This window comes from Benincasa hispida, chromosome 3, assembly GCF_027475165.1.
Source record: "Benincasa hispida cultivar pf3 chromosome 3, pf3_genome.v1.1, whole genome shotgun sequence".
Lineage (NCBI taxonomy): Eukaryota > Viridiplantae > Streptophyta > Magnoliopsida > Cucurbitales > Cucurbitaceae > Benincasa > Benincasa hispida.
This window is the reverse complement of record NC_143480.1, coordinates 17,241,313-17,256,805: the sequence shown is the minus strand read 5'-3', so window position 1 is coordinate 17,256,805 and position 15,493 is coordinate 17,241,313. Positions and strand designations below refer to the sequence as shown.

Sequence of the window (15,493 nt, the reverse complement as noted above, 5' to 3'; positions counted from 1 at the left end):
TTGGGGAAGCTTCAGAAACCCTGGCGAGCCCGAACAGACACAAGTCCACTTCTACGTATACGAACGAATCTAGGGCCCTAGTTGGCACAACGACGACCCTGGCTTATCCTCTTGTGGCCCAGGAACTCCCCAAATATGCAAACAAATCAACTTCTGCGATTGTTTTTGGGGTGTCCGAATTTTGCTCTGCGAACGTTGTTTCTGACATTCAATGTCATGCTGTCTTGGCTATGTGGGAAACTATACAGAAGAAAATCATACGTTCCCCTTTTGAGAAGGTCATTTTTTTAGAAAAGGAAACTCACCAGATATTTGCGGCAATTTCTGACATTTGTGGAGTCAATCTTCCCCCACTTAGAAAATTCGTAGATGACTATTATCGAAACGTGGAGAGGTACAATCAACTCCAATCACAACGTCTGGAGGAGGCCAAGTTTCACTTGGAGAAGATATTGTATGATGAAAGTAGTGCCATTGCTAAAAGAAAAGCACTACTGGAGCGTGATTCTCAAGCTTTGCAAGAAGAGGAAGAATTGTTAGCGAAGTTAGTAGCCATCAAAGCTAGACGAGCCAAAATATCGAAGCAACTCTTTGAGAATGAGAATCTTCTGAATCAACACAAGCTTGATGCCTCCAACACGAGAAGGGACATAAACAACATAGAGACTGCTCCTGCTATTTCTGACAAGGACGTCAAAGCCTTGAAAAATGCTGCACCAAATGTTAGAGGCTATGCAAGAGGAGCTGAAAGACTACAATTGGGCACTATGATCCAACCTTGTACATCTTCCTTAACTACCCATGTGTTGGTTGTTGGGGGCTCCAATAATTTTGTAATCTGCTTCTTTGATTGTTAATTTATTTATCGTATTGTAATGTTGAAACTTTCTTATATGGAAGACATCTCTCTCTCTCTCTTTTTTCTTTTTTTAATTATCATGTGACAACTTTTAGTGCTTGGAGTTTCTTTTAAGTTCCCCCCCTTTTTTTTATGTGCTTGAACTCATTTTTTTTTTCACTTGACTAAACTTAAATTGTTTTAAGTTACCTACATACCCTTTATAATGATAGGGATCAAGTCATAACGTAGTTCAATTGTTTTTTTTTTCCATTTGTTAAGCGTAAAACTTCTTGAGAAACTTGTCATTGATTGGGCTAATTTTTAGTCTATCTTGATCAACAATCTTGTATGCTCCATTTGTATAGACTTCTTTGACGACGTAGCCCATCCCATTTGGGTGTGAACTTATTTCTTGTATGTCTTGTCGTGATAATAGGTCTTCTTACAAAAAGCACTAGATCTCCAACTTGAAAAGATCGAGGCTTTACGTGCTTATCAAAAGCTTTAGATATTCGCGCTTGTTGAGCTTCTAGTCGTTTTTCGTTCCCCTGTTGGCGATGCTTAGCTCCATGTCGTGGGCGCGAGTCGCCAATTCTTCAAAGGTACGAGGCTTTATTCCCTACAGGATATAGAGGAGTCCCAGTGCATACCCGGAGTGCACATTTACACAGTAGATAGTTCGGTGAGTCGGTATTTGTAGTCCAGACTCTAAGCCTTCCATCGGTTGATGTAGTTAATGATCGACTCCTCTTTTTACTGCTTGCCGTTTGTTAACTCCATATATTGACGGTGCGTCTTGTACTGTAGAAGCGATTTAAGAATTCCCTTTCATGCTGCTCTCAACTATCGATCACCTCAGGCTCTAAGTTTGTGTACCGGTCAAAAGCATTTCCTTTGAGGGTTCTGACGAACTGCTTGATTAGCAGATCTCCCTTTATTCTCGCATTCTCGCATGTTTCTATGAAGTGAGCGATGTGTTTCTTTGGGTTGCTCTTTCCGTTAAACTGCTGGAACTTTGGGGGTTGATACCTACAGGCATTCTCAAGTTGTCAATCCTCTGGGTGATGGCTTGAAATACATGAAGGAAGTCTGAGCCGAGCCTCCATACTGAGCCCTTGTGGAGGTCATGATCATGTCTTGCAGCTGTTGGACCGATAGAGAGGCCACCAAAGCTGACTGTTGTAGCTGGTTTTCTTGTAGTACAGTCTTCCCTTTGTCAGTTACTTTGACCGTATGTGTTTGGCTTGATTCAGCAGCCTTTCGAGACTGCATTTATACTCTTAGGGCAGTGATCTCATGGCCTCGGTCCTTGACGGCTTTCGTCAAAACAGAGGTTGAACTTGAACTTGAGTTGAATTCGTATCCAGTGTGGTTCACACGAGGCTGTCCTTCCCTTGGAGAGAGAAATTCCATCGCTAAGAATGGAATTTCTTCAAGTCAAACGTATCCCACATTGGGCGCCCAGTGGATACTCAAGTCCAAGCCACGGATCTTTAAAACAGAGGAGAACACGTTGATAATGACGATAACGAAGGTTGGATCCTTGTGACACACCGTAAGAAGAAAGGGTCGAACTCTACTAAAAAAGAATCACGCTCCTATCGAAGTTACAAAAAAGAGAGCAAGACACAAAAAAGGAAGGGTAGAAAGAAGGCCCAGAAGCCTAAGGGTGTTGACGAGGGAGATGAGGATGTTCCTCATCCTAGGTGACATGTGACATTGGCAAATTTCCTCTTGGAGAACTTCTGCGATTGGGGTGCAGAAGAAACGCTAGAGGCTACTACAGAAGAAGAAGATACCCTCCCAAGCCCATTGAAATCGATAAAAGAATCAAAGGGCTTATCATCATTCAGCATAGATGACTTCCTCTCACTCCCGCAAGAAGCTAAGACGACCCTCATTGAGGCGGCGTTGGACTTCAACACGTCCGGTGCACCGACCTCCGTAGCACGTGCGTATGCCTCCAGTTGTACATTCATAGACTTCTCAGACGAAGATCTGCTGCTAGGATCCACGTTGCGTAATAGACTTTTGTACGTCTCCGGGTACATTCAAGAACAAAGAGTATGTCGAATTCTCATCGATAATGGATCTGCTGTCAATATAATCCTAAAGAAACTATGAAACAGTTAGACATCTGCATGGAAGAGTTGTCGAACCACAAGTTGGTGATTTAAGGGTTCAATCAAGGCAGACAAAGGGCGATAGGCATGATACGCTTAAAGCTTCTCATCGGTGACCTAAAAGCTGATGCGTTGTTTCACGTTATAGACTCAAAAACCACCTATAGGCTGCTACTAGGGTGCCCTTAGATTCACGGGAATGGTGTGATTATGTCAACACTGCATTAATATTTCAAGTTCTACCATGATGGGATTAAGAAAGTTGAAGCAGACTCTAATCCGTTTTCTGAGCCTGAACCTCACTTCACAGATACAAAGTTTTACTTAAAGAGTGAGAATTTCGGTGAAACAATGCCTGTAGAGACCTTACTAACAAAGAAAGCAGGTGGATTTCGGTCAAGGTCGCCAGTAGACACAGAGAAAGAAACGGGTAGCAAGGTACAAGCCTCCAGCCCAAAAGAGAGTGGGACATCCTCCAGTGTTGGAAAGGCACCCGTGATGAGGGACGAAAAAGCCTCAAAGCCTCCGATTCTGCGTTATGTCCTTTTTTCGAGACAAAAAAAGAGGGAGTCACCTTTTACGAAATGCTTAAAAGGTTTGCAGGTCGGTGATATAGAAATCCTAAATAAGAGTTTCGTCATACCCCTCATACCGAAAACAAAGCAGGAAGTCCACAAGCTAGAGGCGGACCTGACAGAGTTAAATCTGGTCGATAGCGAACTAAAGACAGATTCGACCCCAAGGCTTACAAGCTATTGGCGAAGGTGGGTTATGACTTCATAACTCACACTGAGTTCAAGAGCTTGAAGATTTATGAGCAACACAAACTCTTGTTGACCCAAAAGAAGCTTTTGCAAGAGAGACATGCTACACCTACCTCGAGGATGGGACTCAGATATAAATCATCAGAGCCGGTTCTCATAACCAGAAAGACGAAGGAAAATGTGGCCAACAATAATCATATCACTGCAAAAGAAGTAGATGATGCAGGGGAAAAAGGGGGCAAGGATAAAAGAGCCTCTGCCTTCGACCGTATTAGGTCGTCCGTTGAACGCACTTTGGTCTTCGAGAGATTGAGCGTGACGAAAGCAGAAAAGGGAAGTCCATATACGATTCCCAGAACTACTCGACACTCAGTCTTTTGAAGGTTGACTCTGTCGAATGAAAGAAATGAGGAAATCATCCGGCGATGGTGGCACGACCTTCAACCTTTGAGAGATTAGGTGCAGTTCCAAAGGAAAATGAAGAAAAAACCCGCATCCCCATTTTTTATTACTTGAAGCTCGAGAAGGTTAAAGATCGCCTCGACAAAAACGTCTCTAGTAAGAAAATGGGAAAAGGAAAGAGAGGGCCGATACCTCAAGCGTCAATTTGGCAACGCCTTGACCTTAAAGATGCTGAAAGGCCATTGGACAAGAAACCATCAGGTGAGGCAAGAAGTGACGGAGAAATTCGTGGTACCGTCCCCTCACGAATGAAGAGAAAGACCTTTGTTACTTTCTTTGTCACTTTAAACACAAGCGAGGGCTCACTCAAGGTAAAGAGGCGCGACGTTCTCTTCACCAACTCTTGGGATGGAAATTTAGAGCAAGAGAAGGGCAGAACTTCATGCCACCATATCACCATCACCGAAGAATCTGAAGATGGTATGACCGAGGAGGAAGTGGAAGACGGTGGTCAATCCACAGTGGACGAGCTCAAAGAGGTGAATCTGGGCACAACAGAGTAGCCGCAACCGACTTTCATCAGTACATCCCTCTCAGAAGAGGAATGAGGCGAATACGTGAGTTTGATCACCGAATATAGGGATGTTTTCGCTTGGTCATACAAAGAGATGTCGGGACTAGATCCAAAGGTAGCAGTTCACCATCTTGTGATAAAACAAGGGTGTCTACCCGTTAAGCAAGCTCAGCGACGTGTTTAGCCGAAACTTATCCCCCAGATTCAGGCTAAAGTCAACAAGCTGATTGAAGCAGGGTTCATCCGTGAAGTCAAATACCCAGCGTGGATAGCCAACATTGTCCCAGTTAAAAAAAAGAACGGATAGCTTCGTGTCCGCATGGACTTTCGTGACCAAAACAATGCGTGCTTGAAAGATGATTTCCCATTGCCCATCATGGTTTATGCGACAATAGGACATGAGGCCCTGTTCTTTATGGATGGATCGTTTGGGTATAACCAAATACAAACGGCTCTCGCAGATGAGGAAATGACGGAATTTCGAACCCTAAAAAGGATATATTGCTACAAGGTGATGCTCTTCTAATTTCCTCCAAAATGATGTATCTCATACATATAGTCAATTATATCATATATAATTAACTAATTCAATTATATCATATATAATCAAACTACCTCTTATCAATTTGAACATTTCAAACTGACCCAAAAACTGATTCTCGACTTTATCCAAGCTACCTAGGGGACCTTATGGACCTATGGCTCGAAGTTCCAACGGTATGTGAATAGCTGTCTAAACTCTTTAGCCACGAGATCCACTATACATTAACTGCCAGGCATTCCACTAAAGACCAACAGCTGAACTCTTCTTACCACAGATATATTTCTGTGTCCATCGGGTATAACCAATCATGAGCACAATGACCCTTCACAGATGCTCATAAATATAGCTGGGCCAATTTACCGTTTTGCCTCTGTAGTTGCATCTCACTCCTTAAGTACCACCGATTCATCTAATGAACAATACAACATAGTCCAACTATGTGTGAACACCTATCGGGCCAAGAGAAGGTATGTGGCGCCACATCATTCAAGCCCTGGAATCAGCCCTTAAGGGAGCTATCTATCTACTTGCGCCTGCTTCGGGGAAGGAGTGAATTCCATCTTGTGTAGCTGAGTTTCTAGTTCCCAAATCAGACGAATCCCTAAAATGGTAGGTTTGGGTCGGCGACCTGGCTACTCACACCCATACAAATCAAAGGACCGCCCTGAATGGCAGGAGTTCCCAACTCACTCAGGATTGAGGTCATGTTACCTATGGTCATCCTAGTGAAGTGAAGTCTCTATCATGAACGATGTTATATAACGAGACGTTAACACTTCGTGGTCAGGTCTTATACAAACTCTTTGTATAGGACGCCCCCGCTCGCATGTCCCTTACACGAATGATCATGATCAAACCATTTGTGACAAGTCATAACACTTGTGACCATTCCACAAAGCAGGCCACATCCGTAGTGTTACCAGGATAAGGTTTCCTTCCTATATCCATATACCACAGACCATTTTGGTTATCACTTAAAACATGATCCACTTGTATGTCATCACATACATGCTTAAGTTACATACTGATAACTAGAGATTTTATGTTTATTAGTTTGTGTTAAAGCAAATAAAGCAGACAACTTAGCAAAATCAAGAAGTGAAGTAAAATATCATATATTATACATCACGAGCGTTCATACAAACTGGTTACAAACTACAGGACACGAGACTTTAGGGCATCAACCCCAACATGATCATCATCCATTAAACTCCTTAATGGAGTCTTTGACCAATTGTCGCATGCTTGCAGAAAATCTATCTAATTCACCTTTCCAGGTAGGTTCTTAGGTAGGGGTGTTCCGTTTCCGTCAACTTAAGTACCCCAGCCTAGACAGAACCTGCCTTAGACAAAAGGTCCCTTATAGATAGATTTAATAAAATTTTAATCTTTTATGCCAATCAATTTAATCCTATTAAAACGATTTAAAAAGATTAAACTAGGTTAGTAATCTCATTATAACCTTTGAACTTAAGTCTATCTCAATCCAATTTTAAAACTCTTTTAAAACAAGAGTTCACCCTATGTTCGCATGCAACTCTTTCTTATCGATTTTAGTTCTAATTTCCTTTATAACACTTATAACGGAAATAACCAAAACCAACCACAATGCAAAGTAGACACATACAAGGCATTCATAAATTTTTATATAACTCTTACATAAATAAGCAATGAACCAAACAAAAACATGCTTCCATACACCCTTATACTATAATGCTTATAATATAAAGATGATGCGTGAATATGCTTACTACATGCATAAATATAACTCTTATATTTCATGATGCATGCGCATGCTTTCATGTAATTTCTTCATGCATGAATAAGTGCACAACCTAAGGTGGGTTTCAAATCTATATGTCAAACACTTTGCCATATAAACACCATACATCTCATGTATAATATACAAATGTTGATGAACCGGGAAAAATTTCTTCAAATCCTCAAAACTAAAAGCTAACTATCAAAAAAACAAGAAGTCTCCAGTTCAAACAGGCGAACCGGGTCTTGAACCGTCCGGGCGAAGTAATGCGTCTCCACTGATCATGCACCAATTTCCCCACGATCGTCTACACGAAATAACAAACGCTTTGCTCAATCGTTTACCAACGCTTCCAGAGCTAAACGATCATTTAGCAACTATCGTGTACCTTTTACTATGCAATGAAGCACGAGATATGCGATCATGCAGCGCGCTCCGCCTAACGCAAGTCTTATACGATCGTCTAAATGACTACGATGCAGCGAAGCACCATCGTCTAAACGATTGCTGAGCGAGTGCCTTCGTATCGTATGCTGCGTGATCGTGTAATCAGTGACTATGTGATGAGCATGCTAACTACACGATCGTCTAGCACTCGTCTTCTTCTAAACAATGAGCATCATATACTCCCACTACGATCGTTTACCTCCAGCGTCTACGCGATCGGGCAACCAATGCTACGCGATAAAGTAAACGATTTACCCCATCATTTAGCATTAGATAAACGATCGTTTAGTAAATACTACACGATCATATAGAAAAATCTACATGATCGTTTAGTTAAATCCCAACAATCGTTTACCTGAGGCTACATGACACGATCAACTGTTGGTCTTCTTCTTCGCTGAGAACCGCATCTCCATGCTTCGAAACTTCATAAAGAACGACTCAACTAACTTAAACACTTTGAATTACAGACTCGATAGCATGTTAATTATGCCAAAAAACACAGAGGCCCTTCAAAATTAACACTTTGTAATTTAAAAAAAGCTTTAAAACAGAAATGAAATTTGGAATATCAGAACAACCTGGCTCTGATACCAATTGAAGGAAATCGGAACATGGGAAGGATTGTTCCAAATTTCAATCGTATTTAAACAACAACAATTACAATTAAGAAATGGAAACATACAGTCATGCATAAATCGAAATTACAACATGCTTTTCTAAAGATCAAAGGAAGAATTCACATACCTTTGAAGATTCATATTCAACACCTTTGATCACAAGCGAAAACGCAGAAACGCTCGTACACCACGATCGCTACACTGTATGATCATAGCAAACTCGAACACAGCGATCACCTGGATCACGAACACAGCAAACGCAACGAACAGCCACCACAGAACCTCGACTAGTGTCGAGTTGATTATGACACCACCACAAAAGTTACCTTGGTATTCTCGGTGTGAGAATCTAGAGTGTGGGCTCTGTGTGGACTTGGTTAGATGATGAGACCGGATCGTGTAAATGATTGAGCAAGTGGGAGATGACAGTGTCTATCGTATAGATGATGCCCAATCGTTTAAAAAACGCTATGCGATCGTTTAGCTCATCGGCCAACTGAGTGTCTATCGTGTAGAAACACTCCACAATCGTCTAGTCTCTCCAAGCTGTTGTTTAGTAAATCTTATTTACTTGACAACCTTTCCGTGAGTAATTTCCAAGAATGGAATTCTCAAATCAACAACTTTTGCAAATCTTCCTAAATTTAGGAAAACATTTTTCCTTTTATCTCACGGTTACCATTAAACCACCAATAACCTCCCACTCAATTGGTTATTAGACAAAAAGAGATAATTATCCAATAATTAATATTATTATAAATATATATGATAACCAACTTACCATACTATATTTATAACCTATAGTTTTAATATTTCATCTCATGAAACATATAAACCATAGCTCTTTTTCTATTCTATGGAATTTAATGTAAATCTCATTTAATTAATCCTCCACTAGATGTATCTCACCACTAGATGTATCTCATACATCACACCGATCATATCATATATAATCGAATTACCTCTTGTCAATTTGAACACTTCAAACCAACACCAAGAACTGATCCTCAACTTGAATCCATTGAGCTACCAAGGGGACCTTATGAACCTGTAGCTCGAAGCTCCAATGGTACGTGAATAACTGACTAAACTCTTTAGTCACGGGATCCACCATCCATTAACTGCCAGGCACTCCACTAAAGACTGACAACTGAACTCTCCTTACTATAGATATATTATGTGTTCATCTTAACCAATCAATAGTGCGACAACCCTTTACAGATCGCTTGTAAGTACAGCTCGACCAATAACCGTTATACCTCTGTAGTTACATCTAACTCCTTAAGTACCACTGATCTCTCTAATGAACATAGAGTTCTCTCTTCCAAAGAGAAGTTGTGGCCACTATGTTCAAGCCCCAAAATCAACCCTTAAGGGAGCAATCTATCTACTTACCCCTGCTTTGGAGAAGTAGTGAATTCATCTTGTGTAACTGAGTTCTCAGCTCCTAAATCAGACAAGTCCCCAAAAAGGTAGGCATATCGAGTTGGCAATATGGTCATTCTCACCCATACTAATCAAAGGACCGCCCTCAATGGCAGGAGTTCCCAAAACATTCAGGATTGAGATCATGTCACCTATGGTCATTTAGGTGAGATGTAAGTCTCTAGTATCAACGGCGTTATATATAGAGACGAATCATCTTGTCGTCCGGTCCTATAAAAAACTCTTTGTATAAGTCACCCCTGCTCGCATTTCTCCACATAAATGGTCAGGATCTACCATCTGTAGTAGTTCACAACACTTGCAAATCTGTAGTCTCACCAGGATCAGGTATCGCTCCTTAATCTTTATACTACATACCTATTTAGGTTATCACTTAAGGTATGATCTACTTATATATCTGATATACATGCTTAAGTTTACATACAATAACCATGGAGCTTTGTTTATTGGATATGAGTAAATGCCAGAATGAAATAACTCTTATTTTATTCATAAACAATGGTATAAATTACAAACAATGAGACTCCGGGAGAATTAGGACACAAATCTCAACAGTCTCGAGGATGGAAAATAAGAAGGCGGACGCTTTGGCAAACTTGGCTACTGCCTTGACGGTTCTGGATGATGTATCTCTTAGTATATCGCTTTTTCGAAGGTGGGTTGTACCTTCGGTCGAGACCGCATGTGAAGAAATGAATGCGATATCAGTCTACTTAATCAAGGAGGAAGACTGAAACTAAAAAATCCATGGTTTCTTGGTAGAATCCCATTTTGCCGTAGCCTATTGTAGATTACCTTGAGCATGGAAGGCTTTCGAGTGACCCTCGCCATAAAACAGATTTGAAGGAGGGCTGCGCATTTCATTTACTACAAAGGGGTTTTGTACCGCCTATCCCTTGAAGGACTCTTTCTACGATGCCTTGGAAAAGAGAACTCGATGAAGGCTTTGGAAGAAGCACATACAGGCGTATGTGGCACGCATCAATCCAGACCAAAGTTATAGTTCCAGTTGAAAAGGATGGGTTACTACTGGCCAAGGATGATCTAGGATTCGATGGAATATGCAAAGAAGTGTGAAGCTTGTCAATATCATGCGAATTTCATTCATCAGCTGCCTGAGCCTCTACACTCAACTATAGCCTCGTGGCCTTTTGAAGCATGGGGGCTTGATCTTGTGTGCCCTATAACACCTAAGTCATCAGCAGGGATTCTTATATTCTCACAGCCACTGATTACTTTTCAAGATAGCCTGAGGCCATCGCTTTAAGGGAGGCTAAGAAAGAGAATGTGGTGGACTTTATTCACACTCACATCATTTATCAGTATGGTATCCCCCACCGAATCGTGACAGATAATTGGAGACAGTTCTCCAATAGCTTGATGGACAGATTGTGTGAGAAATTCAAATTCAAGTAGTACAAGTCGTCCATGTATAACACCACCGCGAATGGGTTGGCAGAGGCATTCAACAAGACATTGTGCAACTTGCTGAAGAAAATGGTCTCTAAGTCGAAAAGAGATTGGCAAGAAAAGATTGGTGAAGCATTGTGGGCTTATTTCCCCACTCATCGTACCCCTACAGAAGTCACTCCATACTCTCTCGTTTACGGGGTAGAGGTTGTCCTTCCCTTAGAGAGAGAAATTCCATTGCTAAGAATGGCGGTACAACAAGGGTTGACTATAGAAGACAATGCTAAGCTACGTCTTCGAGAATTGGAAGCACTGAACGAGAAATGACTAGAAGCTCAACAAGCATGGGAGTGCTACCAAGCGCGAATGTCTAAAGCTTTCAGTAAGCACGTAAAGCCTCGATCTTTTCAAGTTGGAGATCTAGTGCTCGTTGTAAAAAGACCTATTATCACGACAAGACATATAGGAAATAAGTTCACACCCAAATGGGATGGGCCTTACATTGTCAAAGAAGTCTATACAAATGAAGTATACAAGATTGTTGATCAAACGGACTAAGAATCCGCCTAATCAATGGCAAGTTTCTCAAGAAATTTTACGCTTACCAAATGTAAAAAAAAAAAAAAATCAATTGAACTACGTTATGACTTGATCCCTGTCGTTATAAAAGGTACGTAGGTAGCTTAAAGCAATTTAAGTTCAGTCACGTGAAAAAAAAATGAGTTCAAGCACATAAAGAAATAGGAATTTAAAAGAAACTTCAAGCACTGAAAGTTGTCACAAGATAATAATAAAAAAAAAAAAAAAGAGAGAGAGAGAGAAATGTCTTCCATATATGAAAGTTTCAACACTACGTACGATAAATAAATCTAGCAATCAAATAAGCCTAGAGATTAAAAAAAAAAAACAGAGAGAGAGAAATGTCTTCCATATATGGGTAGCTAAGCAGGGTGTACAAGCTCGAGAATCACGCTCTAGTAGTGCATTTCTTTTAGCAAGGGCACTACTTTCGTCATACAATATCTTCTCCAAGTGAAACTTGGCCTCTTCCTGACGTTGGTTCTTATTTTCCTGGGTCAATTAAGAAGAAAATGATGATTGGAACTGATTGTACCACTCCACGTTTCGATAATAGTCATCTATGAGTTTTCTAAGTGGAGGAAGATTTACTCCACAAATGTCAGAAATTGCCACAAATATCTGGTGAGTTTTCTTTTCTAGACAAAGGACTTTCTCGAAGGGGGTAATATTATTTTCTTCTGTATAGTTTCCAACATAGCCAAGACAGCATGACGTCGAACATTAGAAACTACGTTGACAGCGTAAAATTCGGACACCCTAGAAATAACCATAGAAGTTGATTTGTTTGCATGTTTGGGGAGTTCCTAGGCCACAAAAGGATGATCCAGAGTCACCGTTGTGCCAACCAGGATCCCAGAGTCGTTCGTACACGCAAAAGTGGGCTTGTGTCCATTTGGGCTCGCCAGGGTTTTTGAAGCTTCCCCAAGTTGCAAGACTCTCTCCGCTAAAGGAATGTTGTGGAAACCAGCTTCCCTAACTTGAGAAGCAAGAGCTTCGATGCACCCTATGCCTGTTTCCTTCTCAACATGGTGAATATGTTCAGGAGTGAAAGGTTTTTCAGGTAGCGTCTCTAAAGTACTGGTACCCTCAATGACTATATCAATAGCAAATGGGCTCATTAAGGATTCTTCACTTTGTTGCCTTGTCAGCTCTTGGAGTGAAGCATTCAGAGGCAACTAAAAAAGACGCACAACATGAATTATATGGTAAAAAATAATAATAATAAATAAATAAATAAATAGAAAGAAAAAAATTGTACCAGTAGGTTAGGAGCATCGGGGACTCCAAGAATGTTTTAGTCCTCTGCTAAAAGATCATGGCCCGATGCTTTTGGCTTCTTGGAGGGCCTTTTCCAATGACGATGACTAGTGCTATTATGACTCTCCTCTTCCGTTGAGTGTGGAGCATTCTTTCGTGGGATTGAGGTCGTCTCTTCAACCAAACGAAGTTGTTTGCCTCCCTCGATGGTCTCTTTGCTTTTGGGCAGTTTGGGTTGTGTCGGAGGAGGAATGGCACTGGATACCAAATGATGCTTGTTCTCCTCAAAGTAGCTCCCATGTTTCTCCCATCACCAGGTCATGAAACGCGGGGTGGCATGATTATGCGGGTTTAGCGTGCGGGCAGGCAAGAATGCTTGGGAGGAGGTCCTACTCCTCGTACAAATCCTCTAGTGATACAGTACATTCTGGGAGTGGCGATAGGAGGGACTCCTCCTATGTTTTTAAGAAAGTCTTGGTAAATGCCAAATTTTCTACCATACCGGTAAGGGCTATACAATTCAATAATTAAGGTGCCCGCATATTAGGATGATACGTAGCGAGATTGCATTCTGGAAAAATGTGGAGACCCACTAAAGGAGAGGTACTCATTATCAATCACTTTCTCGTGTTTATTCTTGCCCCGAATATTCACATGCCACTGAATGTTTACCCCCTTGTGGATCAAATCTCGAGTTTCATATTCCCCAAAGTAGATCACTCTGCCTTCACCGAAAAAGTTAGACATCTTAGGACCCCGAACATCTACAAGAACATGATAGTGGGTGTTAAAATAATTGGCAGCCCAACCATGGACATAATGCATAGGGAAGCAGAAATCCGTGCGCCCGATTGGGTTCGAAGCTTTGGTTATCACTCCTAAGCCGTGATATTTTTGCTAGGATGGGAACGACAAGGCTGAAGATATTACTGTCAGCCAATAAGCTAGCAATTTTGAAGACGTCTGGATGAAGATAGGCTCATTTCTGGGGAAACACGAAAAGACAAAGCCAACAAGACAAAAAGACTGCTAGGTACATCTTATCCTGCAGATTGTCTTTTACCCCGAGTTCCTAAAAAAATATGCTTTCTTTAGCTGACCATGCTCGGAATGTGATCTCTGCACGACTCGGATTTTAAGTAGATTGGGAACAAGAAGCTTTCTTTTTCTTTTTGTTTGGAGACCGTCGTACTTTTGAGTACCAAGGAACCAAAACGAAATCCATGCGTTGATGGTCACCAGAGAATCGCTTTTGACGTGGGTCCCACAGTCATTTTTTGAAGACTTCGTATGATCCTTTTGATGACGAAAATTAGTGAACGCAATATGCGATGCATGTCTTAGGCTATGCGTTAATTCTCATGCGTCGGTGGTCATGCGTTAGAATGAAAGTATGTGTTACTTTTATATGCGATGACCATGTGTTCTTGTCACAAGTTTTCTTGCACTCACGCCAAGTATAACGCGAATGCAAGTTTCTCGGGTGATCCGAGGTCGAACTCAAGGACTTGTAACTAAACATATGCGGTAATGTGTTTGTGGCGGATAAATAAAAGAATGATGAGGGGTTTTAAGCTACAAACTACTCCTACTCCTGACTAACAGACAAAGCTTTGGAAGTATGAATGAGAGGAAGAGACACGACAACTATTGGCGCGTGGTAAATGCATGGAAAAATAGATAAAACGTGAGGATGTCTTCATCGCAACCCTAAGCTTAACCGCAAGGGCAACTTCAGCCAACGCAAACTATGCGATCATGCTACACACACTTGAGCCTATTTCTAGAACACATGCGATGTATATGGAAAGTGTTGAGAGGCCTTATTCCTCAGTCTCTATTCCTGCTTATGTGCTCCCACACATAAACAAGATGACCGCATACCACAGTATCTTACTTCTTGGATGCATGCAATATCCTCTCCGTAGGGTGCATACGCTGTGTAATAGCAAACGGAGCTTATTCCTAACTTTCCCATTCTTGCTTATGCGTTCCAATCCGCTCTCTCGAGTCTTAGATTTGGTTTTTAGACTACTCTCTCAAGTATGCCTAAATGATGAGTGATGCGCTCATAAAACAAGGTAACCGTATAAACTTGGCTGACGTAAAATTATTCCTATCTCTAGTGAATACTTACTTACATTGCTTAATGCGACCAACCACTTACGCTCCCGGGCAGTTAGTTGTTGCTGAATTTACTCATAGACAAGCGTTGCATTCGCCTATAAACAAGCATTGCTACAGCTTCACACTAAGCAAATAAGGTTTTCTCACAACACTCACACAACGCACACCTCCCGGTGGTTTGCTACATGCTTCATATTCCTATGCCGCATGATTAAGTATGTGATACTCTAACAATCTCACTAAATGATGCAATGAAGATTAAGGATGCTAAGTAAATGAATATGGTGATGGAATCGAAGGAAACGTAGAAATGTATTGATCACAAAATGTATTAATTCCTTAAGCCAAAATGTAATACAATACAATATAGGAAAAGAAGAGAAATGGAGAAGGCTAGTTGGAAGCAATGTCTTACTTCTAGCAGATGTGTGTCAAGGCTGCCGGTGGTACCATGGAAAGGTGGTGGAGCTGACTCTCTCGAGTTCTAACTCCGGCGAAGGCTCTAGTTGTCACTCGGAATGGATGAAAGAGATGAAGAACTCTCAAGCTTTCTTCTAACGCGTTCGTCTGGATCACAAAGATCCACCTGAAGGT

General features: G+C 41.3%; 1 protein-coding gene across 1 annotated transcript; it reads left to right on the top strand.

Moving 5' to 3' along the window:
• Window positions 1–10,951: 10,951 nt before the first annotated feature.
• Window positions 10,952–11,260, top strand: LOC150037069 (uncharacterized). The gene has a single exon (XM_090311868.1). It carries the CDS (start codon window positions 10,952–10,954, stop codon window positions 11,258–11,260), a length of 309 nt encoding a protein of 102 aa, XP_090167994.1.
• Window positions 11,261–15,493: the final 4,233 nt, after the last annotated feature.